The sequence below is a fragment of the Littorina saxatilis genome, linkage group LG6 (assembly GCF_037325665.1).
Source record: "Littorina saxatilis isolate snail1 linkage group LG6, US_GU_Lsax_2.0, whole genome shotgun sequence".
In the NCBI taxonomy this organism is placed as follows: Eukaryota; Metazoa; Mollusca; class Gastropoda; order Littorinimorpha; family Littorinidae; genus Littorina; species Littorina saxatilis.
Window position 1 is genome coordinate 4,527,358 of NC_090250.1, and position 13,418 is coordinate 4,540,775.

At 46.1% G+C, this 13,418-nt stretch overlaps 1 protein-coding gene across 3 annotated transcripts in view; it reads right to left on the reverse strand.

The window, feature by feature from the left end:
• LOC138968326 (protocadherin-1-like) overlaps window positions 1–13,418 on the reverse strand; it is a 144,291-nt gene that overhangs the window by 32,702 nt on the left and 98,171 nt on the right. For all 3 annotated transcript variants that reach the window (XM_070340880.1, XM_070340882.1, XM_070340881.1), the window contains 2 exons: window positions 5,817–8,836; window positions 5,259–5,507 (listed from right to left, as the gene is read on the reverse strand). In XM_070340880.1, coding sequence (XP_070196981.1) covers window positions 5,259–5,507; window positions 5,817–8,378 — 2,811 coding nt within the window. In that variant the 5' untranslated portion in view covers window positions 8,379–8,836. The remainder of the gene's footprint in view (window positions 1–5,258; window positions 5,508–5,816; window positions 8,837–13,418) is intronic.

Genomic DNA, 13,418 nt, shown 5'->3' on the forward strand with positions numbered 1-13,418 from the left:
TTAGACCTTCCGCTTCTACAAAGGGTTTTAATCTGGATAAAAGATACAGATTTTTGGAGAGCTTTTTGCAAATATTATTGATATGTACATTCCACCGAGGCTCCTGGTCAACTACGATTCCTAATACCTTGTGTGATTATAACCTGCTCTATGGGATCAGTGTTCAGCTTAAGGTTAAGAATAAGGGGTGCTCTCTGGTGTTTCTGTCTGGATGTCATGACCATACTATTTGATTTCTTAGGGTGTAATGTCATTTTATTTTGAACGCACCATTTAAAAACATAATTTATTCCTTGTTGAAGATCGTATTGCACCTGATTTAACGTTTTTGAGGACGAGTGAAGGGAACTGTCATCGGCAAAGAGCTCACAAGACACATTGTTATTTTTTATATGCAGAGAGAGAGAGAAAAAGAGAGAGAGAGACAGAGACATAGAGACAGAGAAAGACTGAGAGACATAGACACAGAGAGCGCAAAAGACAGAGACAGCAATGTAACAGATGACAGGGCGAATAACAAAAACGCCAGAAGAACAACACAGAATGACAGAACGAAACAGAAGAGCAGAAGTAAAACGGACTCCTTAACAAATCGGAACTGAAGTCTCGGCGCTTTTTACATTTAGTCAAGTTTTGACTAAATGTTTTAACATAGAGGGGGGAATCGAGACGAGGGTCATGGTGTATGCGTGTGTGTGTGTGTGTGTGTCTGTCTGTCTGTGTGTGTGTGTGTGTGTGTGTCTGTCTGTCTGTGTGTGTGTGTGTGTGTGTGTGTGTGTGTGTGTAGAGCGATTCAGACTAAACTACTGGACCGATCTTTTTGAAATTTTACATGAGAGTTCCTTGGAATGATATTTCCGGATATATTTTTTATGCGTTCGATAAATGTCTTTGATGACGTCATATCCGGCATTTTGTAAAAGTTGAGGCGGCACTGTCACACCCTCATTTTTCAATAAAATTGATTGAAATTTTGGCAGAGCAATATTCGACGAAGGCCGGACTTTGGTATTGCATTTCAGCTTGGAGGCTTGGTCATTAAAAATCTGAAAATTGTTTTTTTATAAAACGATCCAAAAATACGTTTATCGTATTCTTCATTGTTTTCTGATTCCAAAAATTAAACATATAATTATGTTATATTCGGATTAAAAACAAGCTCTGAAAATTAGAAATATAAAAATTATGATTAAAATTAAATTTCCGAAATCGATTTTAAAACAATTTCATCTTATTCCTTGTCCGTTCCTGATTCCAAAAACATATAGATATGATATGTTTGGATTAAAAGCACGTTCAGAGAGCTAGAGTTAAAACGAATAGAGATATAGAAAAGCGGGTTATCCTCCTCAGCGCAACCGCTACCGCGCTTTTCTGTATTGTTAATTTCACTGCCTTTGTCACGAGCGGTGGACAGACGATGCTACGAGTGTACGGTCTTGCGGAAAAAATGCAATGCGTTCAGTTTCATTCTGTGAGTTCGACTGAGCTTGACTAAATGTTGTATTTTCGCCTTACGCGACTTGTTCATTTTCGCTGTGCCCCAAGGGAACGGGAGACATGTGTACGGCTAATTTCACCCTGTCAACAGGCGCGACAGGGGAAAGAAGACTCTACGGGGGAATGCTGTTCCCAAAACCGCTCTTACAGCGACAAAAGAGCGAGAAAAACTACGGTTACATCGGCAGGGGGGCGAACAAAACCACAGTTACAACAGCGGGGGGAGGTAAAAGGAACAGCAGCAGAGGACGACGATTTTGTTAAGCCTCTGCAGGGTTAAACAGTACCTTTCGGAAAATGGTTGGGTTGTACTACTGACTAATTCGAAGATAATTCTTTCACTTCAGTCTCTCTCTCTCTCTCTCTATTGTTGAAGGGATTTAGTACAGACTGATTCGACGATGATTCTTTAACTTCAATATCCCTTTATTGCGAGAGGAGTGGCTGGGATCGCAGAAGAAGAAGAAGAACAAATCGCGTAAGGCAAAATTACCACATTTAGTCAAGCTGTGGAACTCACAGAATGAAAGTGAACGCACTGCATTTTTTCACAATGACCGTAGTCCACAGCTCGTGCAAAACGCAGTAAAACTGACGAGACTGTTTAGCGCGGTAGTGGTTTCGCTGTGCTGCATAGCACGCTTTTCTGTACCTCTCTTCGTTTTAACTTTCTGAGTGTGTTTTTAATCCAAACATATCATATCTATATGTTTTTGGAATCAAGAACCGACAAGGAATAAGATGAAACTGTTTTTAAATCGATTCCGGAAATTTGATTTTGATCATAATTTTTATATTTTTAATTTTCAGAGCTTGTGTTTAATCCATATATAACATATTTATATGTTTTTGGAATCAGAAAATGATGAAAAATAAGATAAACGTAAATTTGGATCGTTTTATAAAATGTTTTTTTTTAATTACAATGTTCAGATTGTTAATGACCAAAGTCCTCAATTAATTGTTAAGCCATCAATTTGAAATGCAATACCGAAGTCCGGCCTTCGTCGAAGATTGCTTGGCTAAAATTTCAATCAATTTGATTGAAAAATGAGGGTGTGACAGTGCCGCCTCAACTTTTACAAAAAGCTGGATATGACGTCATCAAAGACATTTATCGAAAAAAAGAAAAAAAACGTCCGGGGATATCATACCCAGGAACTCTCATGTAAAATTTCATAAAGATCGGTCCAGTAGTTTCCTCTGAATCGCTCTACACACACACACACACACACACACACGCACACACATACACCACGACCCTCGTCTCGATTCCCCCTCTATGTAAGTGAGAGGAGTGGTAGCTTTAGGTCAAGCCAAATCCCGTGAGCTATACAATTTACTCACACTGCTTTAAAAGATAAAAATCTAGATCCTTTGTTGGTAGATTACTGACCATGAGAATGATGGCTGCTTTGGGCGCTTTTTAGCGTGTGTTTAAGTATTGGCCTTCTCATCACAATAAAATGGAACGTTTTCTGAACTGAGCTTCTTCTTCTTCTTCGTTCATGGGCTGAAACTCTCACCTTTACTCATGTTTTTACGTGTATGACCGTTTTTACCCCGCCATTCAGGCAGCCATACGCCGCTTACGGTGGAAATGAACTGAACTAACACCAGGTTACAAAATAATACATTAGAAGACGGTTTTTTTTCCCCCAGGGAAAGGTGGATGTATAACTTTCTGTTTCGTGGCAACAATGTCAAAAACAACTGTTTGCATTATTGTATTTACTTTCGTTAAAACCTCTGAAAACCATAAAGACCGACAAGGTATACTTTTCTTGACCAAACGCTGTGAAACTTAATCGTAATTGGTTTTCAAAAGTTCCACCGTTTGCTATGGTGTCAATAACCAGATTCATGGTCATGGCTTTCTGTTATTGCATTGGTCCTTTTCATCCAATACGACAGAACTGGTCCCGCACCTCCGCTGAATGCGAAAAGCCAGACCAGGACTGTAGTATAGAAGATCGCTGGTCATAGCTTCTGTGGGGGAAGCCAGAAAGGTTTTCAACAGGGTGCCTACGGGTAAACCAGCGGTAGGTTGCTTTGTGCGAGTCACAAAGGCTTGTACCAATATTTCTACTTTCCCAACACTTGTGCTAATAGTCGAGCTGTTTACACCTGCTGGGGTTACCCACCCCCCTCCCCACCCCCCCACCCCCCCGGGTTACCCCCACCCCTTCCCTCAACTCCCGTGGAATACCTGTAGACCTCCTTCCTGCTACTGTCGCTAAGGTTGGTATGTTTGCAGAACTTCTTCTCTTTCCGTGGAACTATGCGGCTCTTGCAATCCCTAGCAGTTTTCTTTGGAGATAATTTGCAGTCTACCAGCTTTTGTTCTTCCGAGAACTACCTCTACCTATGCCGCATATGCAGACAGAACTGTTTGTTTTGGAGATGATGTTGAACTACCTGAACTGAAATTGTCGCCAACGAGATAAAAAAAAAATTCGTTAAAACAAAAAGTGTCTGTAAGATCACAACAGTTTTGTTATGCAAAAATGTAGTACAACGCAACCGTCAGAGGAATATTAAATGAACTCTTTTCCTTCTTCTGTATTTCGATCCCCGGCAATGTTACTGCTTTTTCCTCTAGTTTGAGTAATTTAACAATTTAATTAAACACTCAGATCAGCGTTCTGGTAGCCTAATTGTACACTCAGATCAACGTTGTGGTAGCCTGATTGTAGTGTTAAGCGTCTTAGCACAAAGGCAATCCGTTTTCGAAAAAAGAACACAATAGAATGAAACAGGAGAAGGCACCACTTCGAATACAATATTGCTCTGACAAGAACAAGAAAAAGAGGACTTTCCTGATTAATTCATGCAAATAAAAAAAAAAAAGGGGGAAAACAAGGAGTGGGGGTGGGTGGGTGGGTAGGAGAGAAAGCTGAAGATTTCCCCCCAACTTCACGATCAAACATCTCAGCAGTCGACCACGGAAGCAGGTAAAGTGCTTCTGACCACTTCAGCACCTAATCTTCAACACCCGGACCAAGCTGCCCTTACCTGCCCTTACCTGCCCCTCCACTGCCACTCACCTGCCCTAACACACCTGCTTCAGCCAGGTATTTCACCTTCTTCACGCCCTTTGAACGCCTGCAGAAAAGGTGTGTACACTTGGAGGCGGTGAGAAAAAAACACACGATGTCCGTAGCTCTGGTTTTTACTATCGACGTTATGCGGTTAGAGGGTTTACTGTTTTGAGAGAGAGCTGTAACAGGAAGCCCACCTGGGTCTATCTTATGCAAGTGTTGCGTGAAATGTTGACAATGTTGAACACGGATTGGTAACGGAGTGAAAGGGGAAATGCTGGGTTGTATGAACTAATCTCATTTCAAAACTTTGTAGTCAACTGACATTCAAATTTCAATCGGATAGAAAATCAAACGGAAGCACAAGTGTAAACAATGATGACTAAACAGCTAGACAAAGAGAAGAATAGCTCTACAGCCTGGCCCGGAAAAAGGAATTGACACATAGAGTGAGAGATAGAAAACAGAAAAGCACAACAACAATCAGGAGCGACTTGGACGGCATCAGAGATTTGCGTTAAAAAGGTGGGTAACAAAACAGACGGACAGACACACGACAGACAGACAGACAGACAGACAGACAGACAGACAGACAGACATCACATCAAATCAAACCACTGTCAGTCAGTACTTCACGTACGATGCGACAAAAAATATGTTGTTTTCCAAAGTAACAACAACAACAACAAATGACCAAGCACCACACCAAATACTCACCAAATTGTTGTTATCAGGAGCGCCAGAAGTGGGAGCAGAGAAAACGGACCCCAGGGACCCACTGGTGTCGGGGTCTCCCTCCTTCTCCATGTCTTCGTCCAGAGAGAAGCTGACTTCCTTCTTACCCTTCTTATCCCCCATGCCGTCAGAACTTCGCGAAGTCTCGTGAACGGGGGATCCGTTGGGGTCACCGGGGGGCAGGGAGTGGGTGCTCACCCAGTGGGCAGCTTGGTACATCTTGTCCTTCACCTGGTCAGCAAAGAGGTGTTGAAAACTAGTGCGTGTTTGTGGGTCAATCATATGAATGAACACACAGTCCCTAAATTAGACAACAACAAAAAAATCGTCTAAAAAGATAAAATACTAACAAACAAACAAACAAACAAACAAAGAAGCCGTCCCGAAAATATTTTTTTTAAACAAACACACAAACGAACAGTCCCCAAATTCATAAAGAAACCGTCCCAAAATTTAACAAACAAACACACACACACACACACACACACACACACACAAACAGTCCCGAATGTAGACAAACAAACAAACACACAGACTCACGTGTCTCTGCTGCTGTCGACCCGCCGTCCTCTTCCTGTCTCTGCGGTAGATGCAGCAAATGGCGATGAAGACCAGTATCGCCACCAGCAACGTCACCACGATGATGACGACGATGATGATGACGTTGGGCTCGTTCAGAATGTTGGCCGTGGCCGCCGCTGGCATGCCCTCCGCCGGAATGGTCACCAAAAGTGTAGCCGTGGCTGACCGCGGGTTCGAACCCCCGTCGCTGACGACGATGAGGAGTTCGTGGGTCTTGGCGTCCTGCGGGCGAATCTCTCTGGCCAAGATGAGTTCTCCAGTGACGGTGATGACTTGGAACAGGCTTCCTTTCGCGCTGCCAGGGATGGTGTACTCAAACGAGGTGTCTTTAGGATCGTCGCCGTCCGTGGCTCGCACTCTGAGGATGAGGGACCCCACGGTGGTGTTGTTGGGGAGGGTGATTGTGTTGTTGGTGGGGGAGGGGTTGCTGATGACCGGGGGGTGGTCGTTGTCGTCCACCACGCTGACCATGACCCGCGTGGTGTCCCTGAAGTCCGCGTTGGACGGGTTCTGCGCCTCCAGCGTGAAGGAGTAGGAGTCCCTCGTCTCCCGGTCCAGCAGCTGGTTCGTGGTCACCTCCCCGGTGTCGCGGTTAACAGAGAAGAACCTGCTGCTGTCGTCGTCACGGACGATAGAGTACACCACCCTGGCGTTGGAGCCGGAGTCTTCGTCCAGCGCCATGATCGTTCCGCACACCGACCCGGGCTCCATGTTCTCCTGCACATCGAGGAAGTAGATGGGCTGCGCGAACTTCGGCGGGTGGTCGTTCTTGTCCTGAATGGTGATGATGACGGTGGCGGTGGCGGAGAGCGGGCTTTCCCCGTGGTCTTCCGCCACGACGGGGAAGGTGTACTGGGCCTGCACCTCGCGGTCGAACGTCACCAGCGTGCTGAGGGTCCCGGTCAGCGCGTCGATGGAGAAGTTGGTGGGCACGGGGATGGAGTACGTCACCCTCCCGTTGTCCCCGCTGTCCAGGTCCTCGGCCACAATCCTCAGCACGTTGCTGCTGCCGCTGGCGTCGGTGAGTGTCTGCTGCACGACGTTGGTGGCGGGCGCCTCGTTCTCCATGACAGAGCCTCTGAAGGTGGCGGTGTGGAAGTGCGGAGCGTTGTCGTTGATGTCCAACACCTTGACCTCGAACGTCTTGGTGGCCAGCAGCGGGTTCTTGTCGCTGTCGCGGCAGCGGATGGCGACCTGGCGTCGGGGAAGGTCCTCGTGGTCTAGCGGCATGGCCAGCACGATCTTGTACACGTTGGGCTGACCCTCGAAGGGGTCCAGCCTGAAGTTGGGGTCGTCGATCTCGCACACCACGTCGCCATGGACACCGGAGTCCTGGTCAGACACGGAGAAGTGCCCGAGGAACTTGCCCGCTGGCTCGTGCTCCGTGATGTCCGTGCCATCGGGGGACAGGTTGAGGAAGATCTCCGGGGCGTTGTCGTTGACGTCGATGATGTTGACGATGATGTAGGCGGAGGAAGACTGGGGTGGGTTGCCTCTGTCCAAGGCATCGATGACGAAGACGAACTTGTCCTTGGTCTCGAAGTCGACGGGCCGGGTGAGGTAGACCTTGCCGTCAGTCTCCCCGATCTGAAAGTGCTGCTTGATCTCGTCGTCCACACGCGCACCCAGCTTGTACAGGACCTGGCCGTTGTCGTTAATGTCCTGGTCAACAGCGGACACGATCAGAATAGGCTCGCGGATGGAGGCGTTCTCGTTGACGTTGACGGTGTAGTTGGAGGACATGAAGACAGGGGCGTTGTCGTTGCGGTCCGTGACGGCGATGTTGATGAGAACGGACCCCGACTGCCTGGGGGAGCCACCGTCGGACGCCACGATTCTGACGTAGTAGGAATCCGCAGCTTCTCTGTCCAACATCTGGTTGACCTTGACGATCAGGTCCGTCAAGCCGTTCTCCGGGTTCCGCTCCACTTCTAGCGAGAAGATGTCCGACGTGCTTTCGAAATCGTAGGTGATGTTGGAGTTGGGACCCTCCTTGTCCGGGTCCGTGGCCACGCTGGTGTAAAGCTTGTACGGTGCCGGCATGTTCTCCGGCAAGGCGAGGGTCACCACTTTCTGGGGGAACTCAGGTGCGTTGTCGTTCCTGTCCTCCACCCGGACCACCACCTCGATGGACCGGTAGAAGTCGAACTCGCCATCCTGGGAGGTCTTCCTGTACACGCCCATGTTGAGGATCATGGTGCAGTCCACCTCGTTGCCACACACAGCCTCCCTGTCGATACGAGCCTTGGTCCGCACCACGCCGTTCTGTTCGTCGATAGAAAAGAACTTGGCGTTGTCGTCTCCGCTGGCGAACAGCTCGAACTTGAGGTCCTGGAAGTCCTGGCTGTTCGCGCTGTTGAAGAGCCCAGTGTCCAGAGCAGTGTTGCCTACGAAGATGCCTGGTTCTTGCTCCTCCGTGATGTTGTAGGTCAGCCTGAAGAAATCCTGGCTCTGGCTCTGTACCAGCAGCGCTAGAGTCACGAGAGACACAAGCCGGATCATTTTGTACGTTGTTTTCATTCTGATACGCCTACGCGTATGTCCGTTTGAACACAGTCTGTGAAAAGTTTGATATTCAGAAACTGCTGAATATCAAGAGTATAAGATTCTTTTGTGAAAAACCTTCATGGCTGTCCTTACTTCACTTTATCTCCTTGGTTTGTATCTGCTGCTGAACTAGGCACACACACGGATTTAAAGTCTCTTCCTCGAAATAAAATCAGCAGCACATCGTCAAAACACAATATATTCCAAGCAGTGACAAAGATTTGTGTCTTTCCTCTTGTCAGCTTCCAGTAACGAAAAGAGACAGCTCTCTATAGTAAGAAGCTCAGGCAGGCAGCGCACGACAGCGAAACGTGCTGTGTGGTTCAACAGTTGTAACGGAGTGTCGCGTCTTCTGCTAGCTCAGCCTGTGCAAGGGGTGAGGAGGATTGTGCCTCGGGGTAGCGCTCTGACGAACCAAGTCGCTGGAAGCCCTGCAACATAGGAGAGGAAACGAACGTGAGGTTTCGCCGTGTCTAGATCCCCTCACTCCCCAAAACATCCCCCTCAAAATATTGATCCTGCGTACAATGCCAGCCTGTCAGCTCCGTTACCCACGCCCCCACCCCGGGTACGGGTATCACCCACCCGACCCTGATTCCTCCCCCTCGCCTGATTACCCGTGTCTAAACAATCCACCCGTTGGAGGGTTGTGTACCCCGATATCTTAACCGTCAACATTTTAACTGCAGCTAATGGAATGTTGTTGCCTCGCGTGCCTTGTTGTGACTCTCATGCCACCGACAATCTGGTTACGGCATCGGGAGATAGGGACAGACAAAGAGAAAGCGAAACAAACTTCAAGCTTCACTTCAAGACAAAACTACAACGTCAAGCCCGTGAGCCCTAACATGATAGCCAGTAGCCGGAAACCCTATGGGCTAACGGTGTTTACCAAAACAAAATTAATTCGAGCCAGCTACAAGTGTGTCGGTTTATAATCGCTGTCGTATAGGGCGTGTCAGAACGGAGTAGCAGGGGTAAGACATAAATCGCGTTAGTAGGCCACGCAATACAAGTTATACGTTTTGCACTGTAAAGTCACGTGATTTAAAATCAGCTTTGTACGCATACCAGGAATATTAACCGCACCTAAGAACGTGTTTTTTTTTATATTGCTGATATAGAACGCATAGAAATATCAAAGGGACAGATTTTGTCAACACAAAACGCCTTTGGATGAATCAAATTGTTGTCATGGAATGCCATGTTTGGCTCCAATGACACACTTCACAGCTGTCGTTTCTTAGAAGGCTTCATTTTCTAACACACCGTACAAAACTGATCAAGCAAAGGCAAAGCTACGTCTATATTTATTCAATGAAATAAACTGATCACAATTTACTGTAGAATTTCAAGAGAGAAAACATCAATTGTGCAAGTTAAACAGCCCAAACCCCACCCTCTTTGAGTAGCAGCCACAACCTGTTGGAACCCTTCACACACATCTTCAGAAACAATAAAGCTAAAAAGGTGAGCATTTCAGAAAGAACTGCATGCCGTCGCCTCTGTGTAGATGCTTTATCATAAGAACTAATTTCCTCACTTACGGGTGTTGTTGTTGTTAAGTATACCCGCCCTAAACACTCGCAAAGTCCTTCAGTACAGATAGGACCGCTCTGTCATCAAGCATGCAGGGACGATTGGAAGACCTCCCGCGGGTTAGGGGGAAGAATTTACCGGATGCTTCCCAGCATGTCGTAAGAGGCGACTAACGGATTCTGTTTCTCTTTTTACCCTTGTTAAGAGTTTCTTGTATAGATTATAGTCAATTTTGTAAAGATTTTAGTCAAGCAGTATGTAAGAAATGTTAAGTCCTTTGTACTGGAAACTTGCATTCTCCCAGTAAGGTAATATATTGTACTACGTTGCAAGCCCCTGGAGCAAATTTTTGATTAGTCTTTTTGTGAACAAGAAACAATTAACAAGTGGCTCTATCCCATCTCCCCCTTTTCCCCGTCGCGATATAACCTTCGTGGTTGAAAACGACGCTAAACACCAAATAAAGAAAGAAGAAACGATTACAAGACCCCCCGTCTTCAAACACCACGCCTTATGGGCAACTGTACTCCATCTTCGGAGGCCTATAAGGGATGTAATTTTCAACACGAACAGCTAATTTAACACGCTACCAACGCCTCTTGAGAACTGTACGGCCACTCGACTACTATAATACCTACTAAGTGCAACACATCGGGAAGGCTGGCTGAATGTTCAAAGAGAAGGGGGAGCCGATACGTCTTTGTAGACAAGAGTCCTCTTCAATCTCTGCTCTTCTACAAGGCGAGGCGGGACGCCGGCGATGTTTAAGTTTGACTCTTTAATTACTGATTTACCAACGATGTTTACCTCTTATTTACCAGCAAAGTTAACTCTTATTTACCAGCAAACTCTTTGGTTTTAACTCTTGTGTGACGGCGTGCTGGTGTACGGTCCTGGCTGTTGCTTCAGCTGGCGTGAAAACAGCTGTGTGTTCACTGAGCGTCGATTGTTACTATCAACCTCTAAGTGCTGCGGAGGCCTGCATCTGACTGTGAAGAAAACAGTGTTTATTGCTGGTCGATTTAATTGTTGAAATACACCTCAAAGCGCTATCGACGTCTGAGTGAATTCCAACGCTAAAAAGCATCAAAGCTCCATCAGGATTATTGCAGGCCTGAGTATTTCATCAAACGATTGTCAACATCAGCAGTCACCCTACGGCCAATGGATTAAAATCAGAACTGAATATTTACACAACTGTCAACACAATTCGGCAGCAAAACAAGAACTTCACGATTACACAATATCGAATCATCGTCGTAGCAGGATTAGAACATCCTTATTTGTCATGATATATAGTGTAGGCTAAACTGCATGAGTGTTCAATGGGCAAAACATTGCGCAGACACAGACCAAACCCGAAGCAGAACCCAAGCACAATTTGATAAACTACTCTCTGGACGTAGTTCAGCAGCACAAATACTTCACAATAACACTCTCACCTCCTACCCCCCCCCCCCCCCAATAAAAAAAAACAAGAAAAGGAAATCAAAGTAACGGGACTATTGCACACTGCAACGTGAATGTCACAACAACTCAGCTTCTTTTAAAAAAAAAATCGCTACATCAAATATTTCACACCCATAACAAGATTTTGAACACATGATTTCCCCAGTCATCCTGCACATAAAGGCTAGACACTTAACGGTGCCCCGTGGGTGCATGTCGTGACTTCAATCTGTCGATGTCGATCGTCTGTCAAACCCTCAACAACCTTCAAAACTCTGGTCCAGGAAGCGGACGGCAACATAAACAAGCCGGTGACATATCGCCTGCACTCCATAATCACTTGATGATCAATTTACTCGCAGTCCGGACAAAACAAGAAGTCAGGAAGGTTTAATCTAACAAGTCTCACTCGCAAATTGATACACTTAATCTAATCTCACCCCACCCCCAATCGTTTGTGTGTGCGTGTGCGTGTGTGTGTGTGTGTGTGTGTGTGTGTGTATGTACGTGTGTGTGTGTGTGTGTGTGTGAGTGCGCGCGCGCGTGTGTGTGCATGTGTGCCTGTGTCTGTGTGTGTCTGTGTGTATGTGTGTGTGTATGTGCGTGTGTGTTCGTCAATGCCGGTTTGTGTGTATACTATGCGTGCGTGCGTATCTGTGTGCATGCGTGTGCGCGGGCACATGCATGTTTTATTTTTATTTTTCGCTGCCTGCGTTCTCTCAGAGGTAGCATGTTGGATCGAACGAAAGGGGGGAAGATTGGCAATTGAGGCGGACAAAGCGGGGTCTGGATTGCCGTTTCCAGGAGGACTGTACCCCGGGGTTCAGCTCCCTCCCCCCGGGACTTTGTGCCCCTGCATGCCCCTTTCTCGTTTTGATGAGGGAAGGAAATTACAATCACCAAAACAATGCTGTTCAATTTGCGGCGCGCAGGCCTAAACCCAAATAATATCAAAGCGTTCTTAAAATAAGAAAAAACAAACCTGACCAGCCCGCACTGTCCCTTGTTTCCTCTACAAATAGATTCCCTGTTGTGAATTTTAGATTCGGACTAAAGGGTTATTTCACTGTTCAAAACAGGTTCAATGGCAGACTGTGAACAATTTTGCCATTTCAGGAAATATAAGGTTTTGACTTGGTTGAGCTATAACACTGCATGATCACTCAATTGAAACAGATAAGAAAAGATATATCACCAAAAGTAAGAAAGAAAGAAAGAAAGAAAGAAAGAAAGAATAAGAGATTGAACAAAGAAAGAAATGAGGAAAGAAAGAAAGAAGGAAAGAAAGAAAGAAAGAACAAGATAGAAAGATAAGAATTAAAAAAAGAATCAAAGACAAAAACACACCAAAATAATCACATAAAGGAAGACAGAAATAGCGCCCCTCTCTTCACCTTCCGCCTGTTCAACAAGATGACGGATCCTCCCGCCCTCCCTACCCCCCCCCCCCCTCCCAAGTGTGTCCAGAGGGTTTAATCGGCGTTTTACTCATCAATTTCGCGATAATCTGACACGGCTTACGACTTAACCTGCAGGCTACACGTCCTTTACAGACAGCTAACTGACCACCACTAAACTCTCAGATCACAATCGGTATTCATTAGCTTCCGAATTGGGGATCGACGAGTTTGGGGTTGCACAGCCATTCCAGGCACAGAAACCATGCGGCTGATTGAAAACCCAACCATGGAGTTGTACCACACTATATCTGGGTGAGTTGTGCAGACGAAAAAAACATACACGAGTTGTAAACCAGAAACACTTACTGGTGACGCGCTTGTACTAAAGAGTTCCACTTATTAACACCCGTCCTGTAAGCAGTGTTCAACACAGCGTGATAAAGTAGAAGCAAAAAGTAGCACATGGTTAATACTCGTGCTCATGGATGTGAACAGCCGTGTATACCCTTAACTACATGTTGCTAGCATAGTTACGACCTATGTCAAACCGAAAGACTTTGATCTAGAGTGTTAGCTGCAAAGCCAGACACATAAACTATGCTACTGATTGTAAAATAAACCCTGG